This window comes from Cuculus canorus, chromosome Z (genome assembly GCF_017976375.1).
Source record: "Cuculus canorus isolate bCucCan1 chromosome Z, bCucCan1.pri, whole genome shotgun sequence".
NCBI classification, from domain to species: domain Eukaryota; kingdom Metazoa; phylum Chordata; class Aves; order Cuculiformes; family Cuculidae; genus Cuculus; species Cuculus canorus.
This window is the reverse complement of record NC_071441.1, coordinates 63,771,871-63,794,496: the sequence shown is the minus strand read 5'-3', so window position 1 is coordinate 63,794,496 and position 22,626 is coordinate 63,771,871. Positions and strand designations below refer to the sequence as shown.

The following is a 22,626-nucleotide window of genomic DNA, read 5'->3' as shown; positions in this document are numbered from 1 at the left end:
TTACCAAGAAAATATGTATTGCATTTACTTACTGTTAGCAGCAAAGCAAGGCAAAAATCTGATTTTTTTTTGCTGAATTATTAATATACTATCTATTTACTCTGATATCCTAATCCTGTAGTTAATGAAGGGGGTTGCTTACATAAGGTCAAAGAAGCATGAGGTAAGTTTTGACCACTAACCAACTTAGAAAGGAGAGAGACAGGGGAGATGAGGAAGACCAGTAAGTCCTAACAATATAAATAGACACAAGAATGGAAAAATAATATAAATGCATTTATTTGTGAAGCAAATGGTTTTATCATAGGACCACTGTAACAGAGAAAATCCCGTTTAAAAACATGCACTTTTCCAAGCCCCATTAAATTATTGATAATTTCTGTTTGTAATAATTCTTATGTTTAAAACATTTCCCTAGCCCCACAGGACAGCAAGACCAAAGCAACTAAGAACAATGTGGTAGATGCTGTGCTGACAGCAGTAGCCATTGATACAATAGCATCTGCTTTCTGAAAAACTTTCCAGGTTTTGTTCTCTTTGAAAAACATTCATAAGAAATTTCTACTCTAGATTGAAACCAACAGGTCAAAGTCAAAGATTCAGACTATCTCTTCTTGCCTGCTTATGCTACAGAAGCATCAGACAAATAGTCGAGATGTAGTGACATCTAACCACATGGATATTAAAAAAGCTTTCATAATTTCATAAATTACACAAGCAAGTTGGAATCAATGTAAGAAAAGAAGTTTGAACAGATGAAGTGGGACATTTTTTAACAAATATTAATATGCATGTTTAAATGAAATTCTTGAAAAATAACTAGCTACTAACTATGCTGTGAGAATATTTTGTCAGGGGTTATAATTTATGGATTATTTTCATTAAAAAGGAAGGCAAAATAAATGTCATAGAGGAGAACAGGGCAGTCATAACGGAGTAAATTATTTTACATTCCTAAACAATATCAGAGCAGGGAGACACTCAAGACTGTTCAAAAATCACCCGTAAGCACTTCCAGCAGCAAGAGTCCCTGCAGAACAATCAGGTGAGCAAACAGGACTTTAACTCTGAAAATCACATTGTCAAAATATTGAACTGGTCCAGTTTTGTCACCAAGAGGCCAAGATTGTTAACATTCATACTACCACACTTCTGGATCTTGACATATGTGTTATTTCTATGTTAAAATACATTGACTGAGGACAGCACCCTGCTTCCCACTATCACCAACCATATTACTCTTCCAGCAATAAAACTTTAAGTTATTTGAAGTGTTTTGTCTTAGAAAAGCCATTCCTATGCTCTATTTACTGAAACCTTTTTCTATCTACATTTCATTAAAATCTGTCAAATTAAAGATCTTGTTTGTGTCAGAATTCTGCATTAAATACATTTTCAAATAAACTTTCAGAGAAAGATCGTTGTTCCCTCCCCACACCCATTACAGGCAAGATTTGACAGCAATTTATTAAATTATTTACTCCTCAGTGAAAGTAACTGTTTACAGAAACAAGCCCAGCACACTGCAGCATGATTTTGTCTTGCAAAGGTGTTGAGAGTTTTTACACTTGTAGGAAAAAATGAGTATAAATAAAACAGCAGCAAAGAAGTGTGGTGTAGAGACTGCAGCGCTAAATCCTGGATGCTCTTCACAATCTTAAGTACTTGGCTTGCTTATGGATTCAATCTGCAGTGGGAATCAATGTCACCAGAAGTCCTAGAACTAGATAAAGTAACTCCCTTTCTCTGCAAGTGCACAATCTCTGCCGTCTGTTTGCATAGAGCCTGCTAACAGAAGCTGCAAGGTTTTCCCTGTTCTTTCTTGCCAAAAAAACCCCAAACCCAACCCTAAAACAAACCCCCAAACCCCCTGTCCTTCCTTCATCACTCCCACCACCCTGGCAAAAACCCCTCACGTCTCTTTCAGAGAAATGAGCATGCCTTGTTACATGCTGCTCTGTAACTATAGGAGCAAATCAATAGCAGCTGAATGCCATCTGCTTCGGGCAGCAGAACAGCACCAAAAGTGTGAGCAATGCATCTTCCCTTATTGAAAGGTTATTTTATGCAAGTAAACAATTCATCGTCTTCTTGCACGCTTGATGCTCATTTACCACTTTTGATCAATAAAATATGCAAAACAACAAAAAAATTGAATCCTAAGAGTAGTTCTGATGCCAGCGTGATAGTTAATCAATATCAGGTCTCTGTTCAGTAAGGCAGGCAGTAGGGTAACTCCTTTATTGTATGAACCCAGAAAAAAGTGTGGAAATGCATCTTGTTGCCCCTAAAAAGCAATAAGAAACACAACTTTTATCCTGCAAATTAGAAAAGAAAAAAAAACCCGGAAGAACAAAAGAGGAAGCACTATTTTAATTGTATTTTTCCCCTCCCTATGGAAAGGGTACTTATGTCAGCTTCCCTGATCATTTGTTACAAAGAATTTGCTGTTATGCTGTTCACAGAGCTATACTATCATTAACACAGATACTTGGTAAAATCTTAGCCATTACAAGACATACTTTAGACACCAATCCACTGCTTCCTTCTAAAGCTGCTCTACCTTATTAAGTCTTGGTTTTCAATGTATTTATGTTCCAGGTGAACTCAGTTTTTCTGTTAAAAACAAACTGCTATGGGAATTTCTTTTGCACAGTGTTTCTTTTAGTCAGACCACAAACTGCCTTATTACATTAAACCTCCTGACAATTGATTCAAGTAGAATACTTCTCTCCCAGCAAAGAAAACATCATTTTTACAGATATTGCAGAACAAAATCTCCAATTTAAACAGTTTCTTAAAATAATACAAAATACTTGGAGTAACAGTTGCTACTCACAAAGGCTCTCCACTCTAGTGAGACATATATTCTAATATTAAAAAAAAAAAATCACCTACTCTCTCATTTGAACAGCAATTTTGCAAATTATACCACAAAGATAAAGCCACAAATTCAGTTGCACACTGTATGTTCTGATCTGCACTTAATACTGCATTTTATTTATTGATCTTTCCTGCTTGTGCCTAGATACACAACTACCCAGGTATGTACACTTTACTTACTTTTGGTTATTTGAACTGGAAAAAAGGTTTGTACATTTCCCTAAAATAGTATCTTATGCAGGACTTCCATTTAAGAAAATTACCAAGTAAAAGACTTAAAAACACCCAAACAACCAATTAATTTTCTCAATTCATAATGCAAAGACACTTGCCAATGTACTGGCTATGGACTTCCAGAAACTATTTATTAAAGTGAAACCAAGCAATACCAAATAAAAGATAATTTCATGTTCAGATTAGAACCAAACACAAACCTGCAGTCAAGCAGCAGCACTTATACACAGGAGACAGAAAATCTCTTATTAGTTGTTCAGTTCTCATAATTCTTACAAAAACAAGGGGAAAAACATACCTACAAATCAACTTGAACAGCATTTTTAAGGTCATTCCTGGTAATTAATAAAGCATGCATTTGCATATATAAAAAAAGACCTTCTGACCAACCAATGAAACTTATTGCATGTAGGAAAGGTTTTGGGTTTCAGCTTATTTAAATCTGTGAACCAGAGGCAGACTTTTAAGCAACAGCACAAGATTTTTCTTTTATAACCTTGTAAGACTGCAGACATTTGCAGTTATAATAGGCAGTTGCCCCTTCTACATAATGAAGCTTGGGTAAAGCTCGTTCTGCGCGCTGCCTTCAAAAATGCTTATCAGTTTATATGAACTTCAATATACAGTTTGATCACATTTATAGAAGCCAAAACAATTTTGATCAAATTAATAATACAGAACATAGCAGCGAAAGTGCAGTAGCTTTGAGTCAATGACCCAACTAGCAGCAAGGGTATAATTTAAAGTCAGAAATTTCCAGTGCATGCACCGTTAGCCACAGTGAACCTGTTACTGCTCTAAAGGGAATTGTTTGCCTCTTATTAGATTTTCTACAGCACAGCCATAAGTGATAAATGTACTGCTGTACTCACTGTCAAGTTAATCAATGCTGCCAAAGTTTTGTTGACCTAACAGTAATCCATAAAGTGAGCGGCATTTTCTCTATCCCTATGACATCTTGGTCCTCAGTGGGGATACAAATCTTACAACAGCTTCCTAAAAAAAATGAAAAAACAAAGCAAAGCAAAGCAAGGAGAAGAAAGATATTTTCAAAATTCTGTCTTTAAATTAGCAGACTGTGAGAATTCCTTGCCTCTCTGACAAATTGCTTAAAAATGAAGGCCACAAAATGGATTCAGTTTGATGGTTAAAATGGATAACTTCACAGAGGATAAAGCCTTGGCTACTAAAATGAAGGTAAAAAAAAAAGCTCTAGGAGTCTTCCAAGGAAGTTGTGAATACGATTTACTCGTGACTATAGATTAGTGCACTGGTTCACACAGAGCACAGTACAGCAATTCTGAAGACAGTAATGTAAAAACAATAATAAAAAATCACCACCAATAAAACTTGTCTATTGCTGTGTCTGGCTGTGATTCACAGTACATGAGAGGCATCACCACTGAAAAGAAGAAAAAGTCAGGAAACAATCCCTAGTAGAATGAGCTGCTCTATAAACAAACTGCTGCCATGCTCTCACAAGCAATTATAGATATATGAAATATGAATTGCCATTGATTTTTCTTCTAGAGGTCACTCTGCTCCATGTTTTACGCACTCTAGGCATTTATTTGAGTGGCAAACTGACACGTTTTTACAGAATTAACGGAGCAATGTAATCCTTGCTCAATTGCAAGTACTTCATTATGGTTCTGTTCCTTGACAGTCGTCCCTCCCAAAACTCACCGGCAAGGGAGTCCTTCATAAACATGAGGAACAATCCAATTATTTGTGAAAAGAGACCATGCTAACTTGGGTCAGCAAATGCTTATTCTTCTGTGCTGATGGCAGACAAGTAGCATTAGTTGGAGGGCTGCATTTATCACTGCGTAGCAGTTCCGCAGATGATGTTCTGATTTAGCTAGAACTCTCCACATTCTTGTTATTGAAAGAGCGATGACTTCTTCAGAAAGGAGAAACAAGGATGCAAGATAGCCCCCAACAGAAGTAATGTAGCTATCTGTATTTCTGTTAGAAAATGTCATAACATTAAAATACTGCAAGAATACCAAATCGCTCTCTACAAATCTCATGTTTTTGATGGTATTTTCACACTTAGCAATTGATGTTCCTTACTCATCAACTGGAGAACTACTTAATTTTGGCCAGTAAAGTCTGCAAATGAGGTTGAAAATGAGGTTGAATTCATTAATCATATATTCTGACAGTTTTAGACAGCAACATTCTTTACCTCCATCATTCACTTTTGGTCTCTGGGTTTCCCATGCAAGAACAATTTGCAAAAAGGCTGTGTTGCACCCTTCCTCTCTAGTGATTGTTCTGTCCCTGAATGGTTTACTCTTGGCATCGGAAGCTAAATTGTTACATTTTAAGTCACACTTTTGGGTTCCTCAATGAAAGAACAGAACACTGCAACAATACTGTGGTACAGAAAGCTTAATCAGACTATACTCCATGATAAGCAAATAAAGTAAAGCATGCCATCAGTGCATGTATGACTGGAGAAGTGGTGGTCTGAAATCAAAGTGGATGTGGATATTGTGTAAAGGTTTACAAGGGATTTAGAGCAGAACTGAAGTCTACAAAAAAACTTACACTCTCTGTTGACTGGACACAGAAGTGACCTTCAACACATGATCATCAGAAAATAGCACTGTGACTGACACGTGGAATGAATAAATCAGTCAAAATGACAAAATGAAATTTCAGGGGGGAAAAAGAAAGAGGAAGGATGGGAAAATGAGTAGTGACTTATGACGTTGGAAGAATCTACTATAGATATAAAAGTAATAACATGGTGGTTGAGATAGTGATAATATGCTGGCTGTAATTGGTTAATATACTACATGGAAAATAATTTAGATGCCTCCAACCACAGATTAACAAGTCCAGCTTTTTGACCTGACCTGTATCTTGGTGTCTATCAATGGTTCAGTGGTGGACTTTCTTCTAACTTCTTTGGTGAATGTCACCACTTTGTAAAATTGGGCAGAAATAATCAAACTAGAAGTTTAATTGGCAGAAATTCAAACTAGAGCAATTTGGGTTCTTTTTGTTTGTTTGCTTCTTGGTCACATTCAATTTTTATTGAGATGCCAAGCCTGGATGCTAAGCATCTCCTCTTAAATGCTGTCTGTATTTTTACATTAATCATAGTGTAGTTGGGTATCTGCATTCGACCATATCTATCAACAACTTCCTGCATCATAAGAGCAAAAATTCACAACAAAACTCACTAACCTTTATTTCCAACACTACAAAAAGACTCCTAAATCTTATGGTAACTTAATCTTGCAGTACATGTCCTTATCACTGCCACACCTAAAGCTGGATAACTAATTCAGGGTGCATGATTAAACGTGCCTGAATTTGATTAACTGTAAAAAAAAATACACATGTAAAGCAGGTAAGCACTGTTGCACAGAATATAAATACAATGTCATTATGAAAAAGCAAAGTGCTTCCTAATCCTGAAGTTATACCACTGCTGTGTGGTCTTTGCTCCTCTGTAATCTCATGTGGCTTTACGAGTGCTTTTGAAATGCTAAATTAGGCATCTTCCCCATGGAACCAGGTGCGAGAAACGGATCTTATGCGGAAAAGCACATTTGGAGATCTGAATGCTCTGACATCTGGAGAAATGGGGAGAGGTTTCACTTGTCTAACTTCCTCACGATTTCTTGGGGACATTCTGGACATTTTCCAGAAGTAGCTCTGAAAACCACAGTTACTCTGAATATAGCTGTTATCTCCCAGTGACTTGCCAGTAAGGCTATGAAGAAAAACACTGTAAATGACCTGTGTCCAAAGTGCTACATCTGCTGCAGGATGTCTATTATCATGAGCTCATGAGCTGATACAACACCATACTATCACAGTTATGAATACTGTATTTCCCTGATGATGATATTCTGGAAATAAAAAATAAGATGCTTGAAAAATGGAGGATGAACTCCCCCAGTAAGATACACATAACTGGAATGACATTTTCTCAGAACATTTTATTGGGAAAGTTATCACTGACCTTTTCATTTTCCTAGAATAGATATACCCAGTGGGTTGCAGCAGCATAAGAAATAAGATTTTTATCCAACGATTTTAAAGCTGTAATTCTACAAAAGCAGACTCCAGTCACATTGCTGCTGTAAAGGCCAGGGATGCACCGCACAAACTACTGTTCTAAGACAGCAGTTGTAAAAGCTGTCGCAGCTGGTATGTTTGTGCTGTCAGTTTACATGACCTGCACAGCAGTGATATAACTTACCTAAACAAGGTAGTTCTGTAAAAACTGACTTAGAAATTAGACTGTTCAGTGCATAACAGACTATATCTTATCCTCTCCTGCCTTCTTGATGGAACACATTACTCCAAACCCCTATATATACAACTATCAACAACTGAAAGAACATACAATACTTTCTTTATTATTATACTAATATTCAACACCTATGCATTTATTTGAATACTTAAGGTAACAGAGAGACTTTCTCATCATGCAGAAGCACACATTTTCAAAAAGTGAAAGGCTGGCACTTAAAGAAAGCATCCAGGCAGTTCTCCTATGGTTTGTCATTAAGTGAAATATCCAGAGGACCCATGTGCTTACAACATGTGGGTCAATACCATTTGGCATGCACAGACAGATGGAAGAAAGGAACACTCATCAAAAATGTTACTGGTTATTAACACAAGCAAACTACGCTTAGAGATTACTATGTCTACCAGACAGTAACAAATACAAATGTAGTATTAGTAGGATTGTCTTGAACTTCAGATGCAATTGGAGTAAATCTTGTGATCAGCTGTGAGTTGTAGGATCTGTGATTTTCCCATGTCTGTTAATTCCTGCAGCATGTTGAAGAAGAAATGTACATAGCAAAGGTGTCAAATACAATCTGACGTTTTGGTAACAGGGGTCTTGAAGAGAAACAGCTTTTTAATGCTTTTGTTACAAGGAGAAACAAACAAGACTAATTCTGTATCACAAGTGGTTACTCTGAGCTCTATTTTATTGCATCAGTGCTTCTTATTGCTTTATGTAAAATTTGCATTCATTGATAATGTTGGTTTACTCTGACTGTTACTCTGAGCTGTGAACTAATTGCTCTCAATTAATCTGTTCCACTCTTTGATAGCTTATTTATCAGATTGGGAAAGATAGATTTAATGGTGCTTGCTGGAAACAAGTTCTTTAATTGGAAATACCAGAGTGTTTAGCTCACTTCGTGCTCTAGCAATTAAGGACAATTTGGAAAAGCGTTTTTCCCCCTACTATTGTCTCCTTGATTAGATTTCCAAAGAAGCAGACAAAACAAATGACAATACCACCTACCAATATTGGTTCAAATAAAAGCCCAGCAGCCAAATTACTTACTATGAGAAATGTGAACCATCCCCATCAATTCCAATGCTGTGTTACATTCATTTTGCTGTATCTTTGCTTCCCAAGTAGGTAAATGGCAAAATTTCTTTCAAAATGCATAGCTCTATGCCTGCCTCTAAACAATTATCCCTTTCCACAAATAAGCCAAATCAACAGAAGAAATTATTTTTCTTGATTAAGCTCCCACATTTCTCTTGGGATGGAACAAAACAAACAATTAATCTTTCCTTATTTGTTCTCCAAAGAACCTGCATCCCTTAAACGTACGATAACCAGGGTACCTGTGGCAGGCAGTCGGCAGCAATTAGGCTTGTGCTGAAAATGAATGGACTAGAGTCAGAATGCCTAATCTGCTGAGAGTTTCTACAGGAGGGCAAGGTTAGACCAGGAAAATTCCCTTGCTGTGGAAATACTGTTAAAAATTACCACTTGACTTCAGCATAATTAACAAGGTTTGGGAATTTATATGAACTGAGTAATTGAAAAGAATCAGCAAGAGATATATACATTAATCTTCACCAGTTACAATGTGCCTAATGAAATTAAAGGTTCTACTTCTCCTTCACACTTTGTTTCTGCAAACTTTTTTATCCACAGAATAAAAAGTATATTAAATAGCAACAATGATAATTATGAGAAATTAAAAAGAAGAAACTGCATCACAGAACTTAATTTTTATATCAATACTTCTTTTAAATATATATAATTCATAGTATCTATCACAACAAGAAACTCTACGGAAGTTTCTTATTTTAATGCCGATGTTTTTAAAATCAACAAGAAAAATCCATTTTATAGCCATAAATCTAAGCATTACAAATTCACTGAATGTAATGCATATTTGTTTGCAACTCTACATGCTCTTGAATTCAAGCCTGTCTCAGTCAAGACATTCTACAATCAACAGCTTCAGTAAAATGAGATTTTTTTACATTTAATTAAATCTGTGTTATACTCAGCTTACAAAGACAACAAGCAAGCGACAAGAAAAAAAAAGGCAAGCAATGCTTATGTGTATGGAGGCAGACAATATTAGCAAAAGATGACACACATTTGTTATTCTCCTTGGCTATCCAGGAGCACAGGACCTTCTACCCTTAGTTCACGGTGAAATCTTTCAACAGATTTCAGAAAGGAGACAGGCAGGACTGCACAGAAGTCAAGAAAAGGAAACACACACAAGGGAATTATACCTAATGCAGGAGAGTTCAATTTACCGCAGGACCAAAGGAGAAAGCTCACTGACTGCCTTCTCACAACCTAACTGAGGAACACTAGTCGTCTCCTCCTCCATTCACCTCTCTCAGTTCATGGAAATTCATCAATCAAACTTTAATTCAGCTTCCTTATGTGTAAGGAATTATTTAATGTTGCTTGCATGATCCCATATCATTATTTTGCCACAAAATCAGTTCTTCATCCAAAGCACAGAATGGATGGTACTGTTACTCAGCATATATTCAATATTTCATTTTCTACCCCTCACCTTCAAATGGGGCCTGTGTTCTATCTGCAAATCCAAGTCAAAGACAGAATTATTCACTCATTTATGAACTTTCTTCCCCCAGCCCTCCATATGCAATTTATAAATGCAGAAAAAATATAAATGCTTGGTCTTCAGTCACAAAAAGAGTGTAGATACAAGAATGCTACCAGGTTGCACAAAGGCAATGATTTTGCAGACCTAGTTCTAAACTACACACTACTTTAGTGCTGTACTCCAATGAACAACCATAACAGAACATGGTGTGTCACACTACACATGCAATAATAAAACACTCTTTCACTAGAAAATGTTTTCCCCTCCACTGGCAATTCATTCAGTAACTTTACTCATTAATTTTGAAGGAAAAGCCCTTAAGACTCAAGTTGCCTTGCAAGTCCAATTTAAAAAAGCAATAATCATTTATACTTAAAAAAATAAGAATTAGTTTATGCAAAACAACACAGTAGGAACTGAAAATCTTAAAGACATAGGAGAAACTGATTCTTTTGACTATATTGAATGATAATAAAGACTCTGAAAATTTAAAGCCTACTTGACACACGAGCAGTTACCTTCATGGTAAGGAAGGTGACCATTTTTTCTTTCACCATAGGTAAATAAAGTAAGTATTCTCATACTTTGTATTCCTCTAGAAGGAATCATGGTTAGTAGAACAACTGGCCATCAGCAGACGATAGTGACTATAGCAGTGTATCACCACCTGTTTTAATATCCCTAGCTCTGCTTAAACCTCGCTGTGACATAGCCAAAGAACTTATTTTCTCCCTCCTCTTAAAATACCTTATTCTTAGCTTATGCAGGTGACGACAGAGACCATCTCTCACTGGATATAAATGTACAATTAGTACAGTTTGATGTCCACCTTAACTTGAGTGAAAGTAACTAACAGAAGTGTCATGATATGTAGTACAATGAAAAGAGAAAGAGCATTTAGACATGTTTTCTAAAGAATGAAATGAGAAAGAATTTCATGCAGCACAATTCTATGCAGCAAAACCAAAGAGATCAACAAAGGTGAAGGAAAAAACATGAATCGTAAACCACAATACAGCACCACTTGAGAAGCAAAAAGTATAACTCTTTGAAACATAAACCAGGTAATTTTCCTAAGCATGCCTGAAAAATGCTTGGAATATTTCTGCAGGAAACACATCTGCAAACAGGCACTCTTAATAAATGTCTCTCCTTTAAATTATCTACAGAATTATTTTGCTTTCCCATTTTCTCTCACTTTCCACCTCTTCTTAACAAACATGCAATCCTGCATGTGTCAAGCACACCTCTTTAAAATTCACAGCCATATAAAACTAGCTATGTATCTGCACCACCGAAGAAACATGTATGCACAACAGAATCTTAAAAGAGCTGGTTGCAGCAATGATGGATTTAAGTTATTAACCGATCAAAAAAAGATGGATGGTGGTCTGCTTTTCTTAATCTACATCATCATCTAGATCTATTTAAAGATATGTGGTACACTAACAAACTTAGTTAAGGTTTCGATAAAATCAGTAGAATAATCTGCCCTGTTACACTGAGACTGTATCGATCAATAAAATCACTTGTACTAGGAAAGTACTGTTAAGTACTGACAATCCCAGCCATTAATATTATTTAACACTCTGCTCACAATCTTTAATGAGAACAAAGAACATTTTGTCTTTTCATACTTATCATACCATTGTTTTTAGAGCTCCTTACATGTATAGTTCAAGCCTGATTACTGCAGACTAAATGGAGTTAGAGAAGGAAAACACTGTATAATTTTGGATAATGGAGAGAATTTTCAAAGGGATTAATAGATGTGGGTGATTCAACAGACTTTTCAGCAAAACATCAGTTAAAACTTATTTCACTGAATCCAGATTTTACTTGCAACTTTTTAACACTAGGCTCACTCTTCTCAATGTATTCACCTGCATTTAAAACAAAACTGGTTTCCAGAAACAGCAAACAGGAAGATAAGCATCTGTTCTGGACTTGATGGGATTTTTTTTTTTTCTGCAAATAAGCCAATTTGATCTTCAATTAGTTAGAAATAGACCCCAGCAGTGAATGCCTACACAGGACAAAGGGAAGGATTGCCTCTCCAGAAAGCTTTGTGGCAGTTAAAGAATGACACAAGGAAGTCAAAGTGAATTCTCGCAAGCTCCTGCTCTCAGATACGGGTAATGGTTAAACAAAAGTCTGGTGGGGGAAAAAAAAACAAAACAGGTCACGCATGCAGAGAATAAGGTGGAAAAGAATAAAAATAGGGCCACGTTTTGCATAGAAGTTTTATAGCTTACAATTTCTTCCTCCAACTTCAGCTTTTAAATATATAGCAAATCACCTCCCATGTGTAAAGCGTTTGGTAAAGGCATTAGCATTTACAAGAAGCTGTACACAGTCACATCTGACCTGCATATCTCTTCATTATGTAAACATGGTCCAGTGATATATTCTCAACCATATGATTCAATATTTTTGTTTTAAGGATAGTGTTCATGATGCACACAGATATGACCATGAAGACACATTCATGTTTTATTTAATCTAGTAACAAGCTGAAACACAAGTATGTGTTTAATTACTTTAAGAACCACATAAGAAAGGTCATAATGGTTCAGACCAAAGCTCCATTTAGCACTGCACCCTATTTATCTATGACAATGGCTACAAATGGATGCCAAGGAAGAATATAAATGAGCAAGACCATATTCTTTCAATACTCCAGCAGTCTCAATAGTTATTTCCAACTTGAGAACCTTCTATGTTTGATATAAACTTCTCTTCCATGAACGTTCTCAGTCTTCCTTTGAACCAATCTAAAATTTTGCATTCACAACACCGTTTGGCAAAGACACACCCATATACAAGAATAACTAAATGCTTGATATAGAATGCATTTCTGAGAATATAAAGGAAGAACAATTGTAACAAGTGTTAACATTGACAGAGTGGATAAATGCGATGAATGTGAACTATACAGAAATAAAATGTGAACAGCTGAATGATCATTGAATAGTTCTACGATTTTACCATTTCCAGAATTAAAAAGTAACCAAGTTGATTTATTTTTATTGGGCAAAAGCAATGTCTCGCAGAAGTACACATATCACATGCAGATCTCAAAACTTCTAAAGAGCTCCAACAGTACTGGTTCAAAAATGCCTACCTCTACCGACGTTACATTTCTTTTCTTCTTTAATATTGATAATGGAATGTCAAGAACTGTTCCAATTAGAAAGCATGTACAGATTGCTTCTGATCCTAGAGAACGATGTCAGCTTCAACCAGCTTACAAACCAAGATCTCCATGCCTTTACATGAAATCCTAACTTTCATTCTGCCTAGCAGAGCTCAAGGTGACTTTTATGTACTACCATGGGATAATTTTTACTCCACTTCACAAAGACAAAAGAAAACATTGAAAAATCCTGTGCACCACCAAGAATTCATCTTCCCCACTTTCTGATCCTACTCCACCCAAGAAAACTCTGAAGCAGTATTTGAGCCACAGTTACAGAGGAGGATATTTGGCTATTGAAAGGCAAAGCTCTAGTCTATGCACAATATAGAGTACGTGCTGACTGGCAGCTGGAGTCTAGGTGGCTTTTCTTAGAGCAGAGGTGTCTCCAGTCTTATTGAGGATGGACAAGGTTATAAATGACTGGGTTCACATTCCCCTTTGTTAGAATACCAAGAAGCCAAGAGAAATTGAATCAGTTAAGCAATGAAGAACTAATGAAACTTGCTGCTAGGTGATGGAAAACTCTTTTTCTTCTCAATTAGATAAAAAAACCCCGAAAAATCAAATTATCTCACTCCTCAGAATGACAGCAAAAAAGGGTAATGACTGACACTCAAAGAAAGTAGAAGAGTCTTACTCTCAGTTACAATATCTAATGCTGTACTAGTTCTGCAACACAGTTTCCAAATCAACAAAAAGATCTTTTTGATTTTTATTTCTTTAATTGATCTGAAGCTTTTACGATGCAACAGCATGCAATTAGATCAACTTAAAAGAAAATAGTTCAAAAGCTTTAGAATACAATTTGCATTGATGACTAAAACCAGAGTGTTGTTTCTCTTTTCTGGGGTTATGGAAGATTATTTAACCCTTCATCCATATCTATTGATTTGTTCATACCTATTGTCCAGTCAAGAAAGGCTGTTTGTTTATTTATTTAAGCTTGATGACAAGGAATTTAGTATCAACACTTACTGAAGTCATTAAAGAAAATCATCATGGTTGATGAAGAAATGACACCTTTTCCGTGAGGTGTGACGCCAAATTTTCCTTGAGACAGTTTTCCTTCCGCAGTCACTGATTGCAGAAACAGATAATTTGTCTTCATTTTTTTTTTTGCAGTTGCTGTTGAACTGTTCCCCAAAAAAGAGTAAAAAAATGCAATATAATAATGGGTGATTTTCTCCTTTATATTTCTGATGCACTTACTCATAAAGCAACTACACATTATTCATCACCCCATCCACTGTTTTCCTTACTCCACCCTGCTGGAAACTAAGACAGCAAAGGAGCAGAGGATTGGATTGTACTTTCTTAAGAGCAGAATCATAACAGATATGGTTTTATTTATCTTTTTCAGGAAGGATTGGTAGTTAAAATATTTTTAAAGAGAATTGTATTTTGAAGAATACTGAAATATAGGTCAAAGTGCTTCTTAGATCTCCAGATTATTTCCTTACATGGAAAACAAATCTCTAGTCCCGTTTCATAAACTCCGTAATTCACTTGGAAGATTTGGAATCCTGAAACTGCTGGAATGTTGAAGTTCATGAAGTCCTCACATCTCACAGCCAAGCAGCACTTTAACCAATCTTATCTCCAGGAATCAGGACTGTTCTCTTTGTAAAAAGTTCAAGAGTAAATAAAAGGCAAGTATGTTTTCTTGACCTCACCCAAGAGAGAAATATTAGCTCTACGTATTAACTCTGCTTGGAGACATACGTACACACAGACCTTACACACATACAGAGCAGTTCAGAAAGTTTACAGCCTTCTGTTTTATATTAGCATCTTGCCAGCCACAAGAAGAATTTCTTCAGGTCACCTAGACCACAAGAAACAAGTTAGTATCCTGAAGCTCATAAAAAAATATGGGTCTCCTCCAAAATCTACCTCCATATGCAAATCATTTCAGTGGGGATCAGAAGCAGACACATGGTCTCATGCTGAGGTGTGGGTGCCACTTCACAGTGAATTCTGTTAATGATGCCTGTTATCTTGTTGGACTGATGATATCAGCAAACGATGAGATTTCTTCTGCCCAAGGGGGTTAGAAAATATCTATTCCATTGAACTTTAAAAGGCAGACCTGTCAGAGGGCAAGTCCCTGGGGCAGAGAGACTGGATGGCAATAACATCCAGTGTCAGCTTACTGGGACAAGGATATGACCTAACTCCAAATCAGCAGAGAGCAGGTGGCTAGATCAAATTCTTTCCCATTACCAATTCACTGGAAATAAGCTCCATAAAAACTGCTCCTCCAAGAGTACATCATATAAAATCTATTTGTAACACATACTGATCTGATTGACAATGCAGCTGAAGCTGCTTCGATAACCAATTAGGTAAGGTCCCTCAGTGCTGCCCTTAGGAATCCCAACAGCGTCTTCAATGTCCAAAATAACACCCCAACTACCAGTTCAGCTGGTCCATCTGGAAAATGACCTACTGAACTCATACAAAAATGAAATGCAAAAGTGAGCATTTCAAGTGATCTATATCTCCTTTAAATACACTTCCAAAGCAGACCATATTTCTATATTTTGTTGTGATACATGGTCAGTACAAGATTATAAAGTGGACTAAAAAATTGAAACAAAACCAACCAAACAAACACCACCCAGAACCTACAATGTAAACTACAAATCTGCCCTACCACCTTCTGTACTTACCTTTATTTTCTGGTACTTTCAAGCAAATGTAGTTCTCCAGGCTTACAAACACACAGGCTTTCAAAGCAGGCTCAGTTGGCAGCCATGCTCAAATTACAGGCTCCTACAAAAACCAGCAACCTCAATTCTATATCTTATACCTTTTCTCCACACCAGAATCCTCAGGAAATGTGTCAAGAACAGACATTTCACAATCATAAACAAATCATAGCTAAGTTCAAATCTTGGTGCAATCTACTATTACTATTACAGAGATTTTTGTCAGCAACAGTGTAACCTAATGATTTATTTTACAAATTTCAAATTAAAACCATTTACATTATCACCTCTGCTGTATTACGAGATACAAGCTCAGATATACAAATAAGTAACTATTTAGCCAGAATTTATATCACACAATAATTGATTTATGGTAACTCTTACTTGATAGTCACCACAAAGTAATTAGAACTACTTCAGTCTTCTTCCACCGCCAGTAATAGGGATCTTCTTAACTGACAAAGACTAAACCAGCTCGATTTCAGTCCTGTGTGCTGCAGGTTATGATCACGCACAGAGACAGTTACCATGGACCAGAAGAGGAGCAGTACCCTATTGCTTCATACTAATTTGCTTGAACGTTTGGGGCCACACTCCGTCATCCACTTATCTTTGCATCTGCTTCCTCATTAATAAATTAAACACAATCATTCTTTCCTTTTGTCAGTTAGTGGCTTGTTCTCAGAAAACGCAAGTGCTCTGTATTATTGATACACATGCAGCTGAAATACTAGTGCTTACTAGTCAATTGTTCCACAGTGTTAGAAACTAAAGTTCTAATTTCTAGCCCAACTTCAAAAATATGAAAGTCACTTAAAAACAATACGGATAAATATTTTTTTCACAGTTCCATGAGAACTGGTTTGTTTTAACAAGAAAAAATCCCCACTCAACCTTTCAAATACAAGAGAAAAATAAGACATCTCATTAATACTAGCTGACAGTAGATGCTGATAAATTTAAGAAAATTACTATTTGTATCTCACAATGTAATAATATTTGGTTTATTCATAATTTTGCTGTTCTTCAGAAAGACATAATTAAAAGTTTCTGAGCTCCTGTCCATCCACTCCATGAAACAAACAAAAAGGATTTAAGAAAAGGAAAGGATTTAAGAGGGTGATTTCACCACAAAGAGGTCACAAAGAAGTAACAAGCTACTGGCAACTGCAACACCCTCCAGCTCAGACAGGGGCATTTGTTGCTTTCTTTACCACTTGACTCAGATTGTTTCTACTATTCTAATTTCATATCATTACCTTAATCTGCATTCAACTAGAAAAGACTACTTAATTAAAAATATCTTAAGAAACCAATATGATTAGACCATGTCAGATACAGGTCTGTATTTGATTACTAACTGCATGGTATGTTACTCTTGCCTGTAGAGTTTTCAAGGTACAAAGTGCAATAATGAATATGTATTATATAAAATAAATTATTTGAATGTAACATCTGCATAGATGATCAATCTCTGCATGAGATTCTGGCTGGCTTTGAAAAAACAGTTAATGATGTTCTTCACGATGAGAGTGGTGAGGCACTGGCACAGGCTGCCCAGGGAAGCTGTGGCTGCCCCATCCCTGAAGGTGTTCAAGGCCAGGTTGGATGGGCCTTGGGCAGCCTGGTGTAGTGGGAGGTGTCCCTGCCCATGGCAGGGGGGTTGGAACTGGATGGGCTTTAAGGACCCTTCCAACCCAAACCATTCCATGATTCTATGACTACCATGAGTTCGTAACAGTTTACCAGCTGCAAAAAAGGCCGATTACTAATATCACCACTGATGACAGCAGCCATCTTATTAATCTTACAGATTAATTCTCATTAGTATCACCTGAAAATATGTTTGCAATATTTTATATGCATGGTATTAAATGGTGATCAAGTCTTCTGAAATTGTAGTATGTTCCTACACCATGCCTTAGAAAGTACACAATTGTCTAAAATGAGGCTTCCATTATTTTAAAAATAAAAATTTCACTGATGATTAGTTCTGTTTTCTGTCAGCAAACCCAGAAATTAATGACTATGACAACAGTAATAATGATTTTTATTCTTGTTTTAATTCAGCATGCAATTACTATGGATATAACTTAGACACTTGTCATATCTTAATCAGATGACATCCAGCAGTCACAGAATCATCGAAGGGTTTGGGCTGGAAGGGACCATGAAGGTTATCCAGTCCACACCCCTTGAAGTGAGGAAGGACATCTTCCACTGGATCAGGCTGCTCAGAGCCCCATTCAACCTGACCTTGAATGTTTCCAAGGATGGGGTATCCACCACTTCTCTGAGCAGCCTGTGCCACTGCTTCACCACCCTCAGCAAAAAAAAAAATTCTTCCAAGTATCAAGTGTAAATATCTCCTCTCTTAGTTTAAAACCATTATCCCCTGTCCTGTTGCTAGGGGCCATGCTAAAAAGCTTTTCCCCACCTTTCCTCTAAGCCCCATTTAACTACTGAAAGGCCATAATAATGCCTCCTCAGAGTCTTCTCTTCTCCAAGTAACCTCCAACCTAACTGCATATTCCTATGATAGCCAGTGTTGACAGAAGGGGAAAAGTTAACAAAACGTACAAGACTGTACAAGAACAAGAGTTGACTAACTCTTCCAGTAGGGGGCGATGTTATTTTAGTTTACCAGCAATTAAAAAATGACAACCAATTCACCCTTTATCTTTTCAACAAAATCAACTTTCAAAAGAGAAATTGGTACATATGCCTTAGTAGCGATATTCTTCAAAAGCCAGTTCCATGAAAATCAGAAAAAACCACAAAATTCAGAGCAAATGGCTATAAAAGAAAAACATAACGATGATGGAGCAAGCTGTGTTGACAGCCATCAAAACCAAAAAGGCCCCTTTGCTTTTCAAAATAAAAGTCTACGATAGTACTGTTTTTTCACCGACACAGTAAGTTTAAGTTTTAGATGCTAAAGTTGCTATAAGTATCAAAGAGCAAGAAGGAAAAAGATGATTTATTTTTCCAATGTAACAATACTGAGTACTTAAAAATAAAAAATAAATTATGTTGCCTGAATCACTCCTTATATCTCAGAAAATAATCTAAGCTGTGCTTTCCTTCTTATTTTCTAATTCCTTTTTAACAGTTTAATGTCAGAAGTAATACTGTCTCATATCACACTATAATTCTATTCTCCTCCTTAAGAGTTTTCCTTAATAAACTTTCCTGAGAATAACGGAGGTTCCTGAGTGGTGCAGATTACCATCTACTCACTAAGAATGCAGTTCACTGACCATGTTGCAGTTCACCATACTTCCAGTTGTGCCACTGCAACTGGGAATGACATAAATCAGATCTCTGTAAGTTTTGCTACTTTTACCACTCTGATTTGAGTAAAAATAGAATACTCACTTCTGCTTTCTTCCCAAAACAACTATCTTTTGACTCAGATAATTTTTCTACGATCCCCTTCAATAAAACAGTACTTGCATCAGTACATCTGAAGACGCAGTGAACTGAGAAAGTCTCTAGAGGACATCTTAATCTGGCGTTGTCACAAGAGAAGTGGCTGTGAAACTGCACTACAGGGCATTTTTAAAGCAATCACGGTGACAGTAGGAATTCTGTTGATCAAAAAAGGCTGGGATGCATCACCGGTATATTTAGATGTCTTTAGTGTCTGGGTCATTCCTGAAGACTCCTTTTACAGTCAGTACCAAATTCAGAACCGAACTAGACAGTCTGTAGCAAAATCAGAACTGAAACAGGTACAATCTAGGACTAAAATCAAACTTTCCAAACTGACTGAGATCAATATTGGGTGACAGGTGTTTTTTTCAAATGAATCAACAATTCAGGTATAGTATGTATAGTAGAGGGATATAGATTCTATAAGCTGATTCTTCCCTCATCTGTCTAAATAGAGGCTAGTTAAGTAAAGACTCATTGTATCTCTTCTGCGACACTTTCCATTGGTAGGATCAGAACAACTTCAGAAATAATAGCATTATTTTCCCCATTTTAGGCACAGAAAAACGAGGTACTAACAGGTTCACTGAAGTCAGACAGTATCTTCTGCCAATATCTGGAAAAAAATGCAAAACAGTCTGGATTCCTAGCTGCTAGACTTGCTAAGTGAACAGAAACAATCATGGCTGGTAAGTATCCAGCTCGTTTCCCACCTCTAAAATTGCTGATCAGTTAAACACTCAACTTCATACCTGTTGTATCTTCAAATGCTTTGCATACTACCACTCTGGAAATGGATGCTGCTCTTACTTTCACAGTGTGAAGAAGAGACTCACCTGCAAGTACAACTCCAAGCCTTGTCGTCGCTGCTCCAGAACCTTGGGGACCCAGTTTCTCACATGCTTTGAAGGGATCTCAGGGGTCCTTATGAACTTCTTGAGCTGCAAATGAAAAGAAATGCAGACAGAAACAAAGTATAATAATGTCCCTTTAAAGTAAAGACATTTACGTTAGAGATGAGGCAGGAAAAGTAAAACACTTATGTGAAAAGGACAACAGCACAGCAATGAAGTTACTTAACCTCAGCTCACTGAAATAAAGCAGACTTCATACCTAGAGGTTGCATTTAAAAATCTCCATGTCTAGCTGCCCCAGACAGTGAAAAGGAACACTACTAACAATTTCTTGTGCTTCACAGCCTTAAAACAAACCAGCAAGAGCTACATGGAAATACTTGAGTTCCTGATTAGTTAGCCTGGCAGGATACCTCCCAATGTTACCACAACGTACCCAGATAGCACCTTGCTAATTGAGGTTACAAAACACCACGGCTATTTGTAAGTCCAGATTTCAACAACTATGAGCAGGTGGGAGAAGGGAGAACTAACCATTTCTCTGGAGAGATGGCAATCAAGGGAGCAAAATATCTATGCTCTCAAATAGCACCAACAGTTGCATTTAATACCTTATATGCAGAAATAGCAAGATTGCCACTGAATATATTTCCAAGATTGCTCCGTAACTATTCCTCTAAAGATTCCCATAGCAGGCTTTTACAGACACATACGGAAATGAGTACATGCATACGCATGAGTGCATACCGATAGCCACAAACACACAGCCTGACAACACCAAGGATCCTCTTGCTGGGGCAAACAAAAAAATTATTAAAGTTTTCCTCAAAACTACAGAGCAAAAATAATAATTCGAATAGATTCCATTGCATTTTAATAGAAGGTGACATTACACATTCTTTCTGTTGGATATTGCCTCTGAGTAAATCTGAGGCAAGGAATGCAACGAAAGAAGCTCAAAATTGACTTTGACATGCACACCCATGGGAGACTGAGAATTTACATTTCATTTCTGAGCTTGCTGAGATGTCACTATAGGAAAAAGCAGTGCCAACATATCAACGTCTCTACAATCACAAGTAACGAAGCTGCAGCAAGGAAATCTCAATTGCTCTGGAAACATTTTACAACTTCGTTGTTTCTTAACAGTGCTAAATTACAATTAAATGTGAAGTGAAAAAAACAAGCCACCAAAAAAAAGTCCCAAATCCATGTACTTTTACTGACTGATCTTAAAGCCAGAACATAAAGCCCCGTTTTCTCCTCTAAATTGGTTGAGAGTATTGAAGAAGCTACGGTCACAGCTGTTGCGAACTATGACAGCACCTGCAGATGAGTAACAAATGAGGAGAACGCTCCAGATGAAAGGAGACAAATCTGAAACAATACAAGCATTCACCGAGGTCTAGCCGCTTACAAGATAAATACTCTGTGGCTGGTACCTCGGCTGATGATTAACAATCCTTTTGTGCTCTGTGGCCCTGTTGTGTAAAGCATCCAATAAACAATTGCTTAAACGTGCAAGCATGGTACCGTACTATATATAGATATAAAGTACATGTTATATAGATGCACAAGGAAGAAATGTTAAGCCCACTTTCTTATGATTACAAGAAGCCAATAACATAGTGCAAGAAATAATGATTACAATGTCAAAGAATATTAAGCAAATCTACATATTTATTAGTTATATTGCTTCTGACCTGTCCCTACACAAGAAAAACTTATCTGAGGACAATTATTGTCTGTAATACCTTTCGGTCCACAACACTGACCTAATGCCTGTTTGACATACTGTACTCTCTGTTTCCTAGCAGATTAAGAGATAGGTCAAATTATCAAGTAAAGAATAATGTGTCCTAGTGTGAAAAATCAATATTATTTAGTGTACACTAATTATTCTAGAATTATAAATAACTGTCATAATGATGTATGGAATTCAAGATTTTGCAGATTTTAATGCAATAGTTGTAACACTGTCACCTTCCAGCATTCTAGTGCTTAAAAAGTAATACCAATATTTAAAACTGTAAAGGAAGAAATACAAATACAATAAATACAAATAAAACATTGTATTTTTAACCATGTTATACACATAGGAACAATTTAATTCTTTCTAAAAACCCCTCCATATGAGAATTATAAAAATTTTGTTTAGCCTTGAGTCCAATACTGTAAATGTGAATGGTGCACAGCCTCAAAGGCCTGGTTTGTCAGTCATGACCAAGGCAAAGTATAATGACCTATGCAAACAATTTCAAAAAAGCCAACAGTAGGGGATGTTTTCTGTCAATGGAATAGTTTCTCCTCCTGGTTTAGCATGGCAGTCTTGAAAAGATTTCAAACCTTTTCCACTACAGCCAGATTGCACAGGAAACGGGACTTCACAATTTTTACACAACTGGAATATAAGAAAGATCAAATCC

General features: G+C 36.6%; 1 protein-coding gene across 3 annotated transcripts in view; it reads right to left on the bottom strand.

Moving 5' to 3' along the window:
• The window catches only part of SNX24 (sorting nexin 24), a 93,580-nt gene that overhangs the window by 16,687 nt on the left and 54,267 nt on the right, over positions 1-22,626 (bottom strand). For all 3 annotated transcript variants that reach the window (XM_054054236.1, XM_054054237.1, XM_054054238.1), the window contains exon 3: positions 20,183-20,287. In XM_054054236.1, the coding sequence (XP_053910211.1) occupies positions 20,183-20,287 (105 nt within the window). The remainder of the gene's footprint in view (positions 1-20,182; positions 20,288-22,626) is intronic.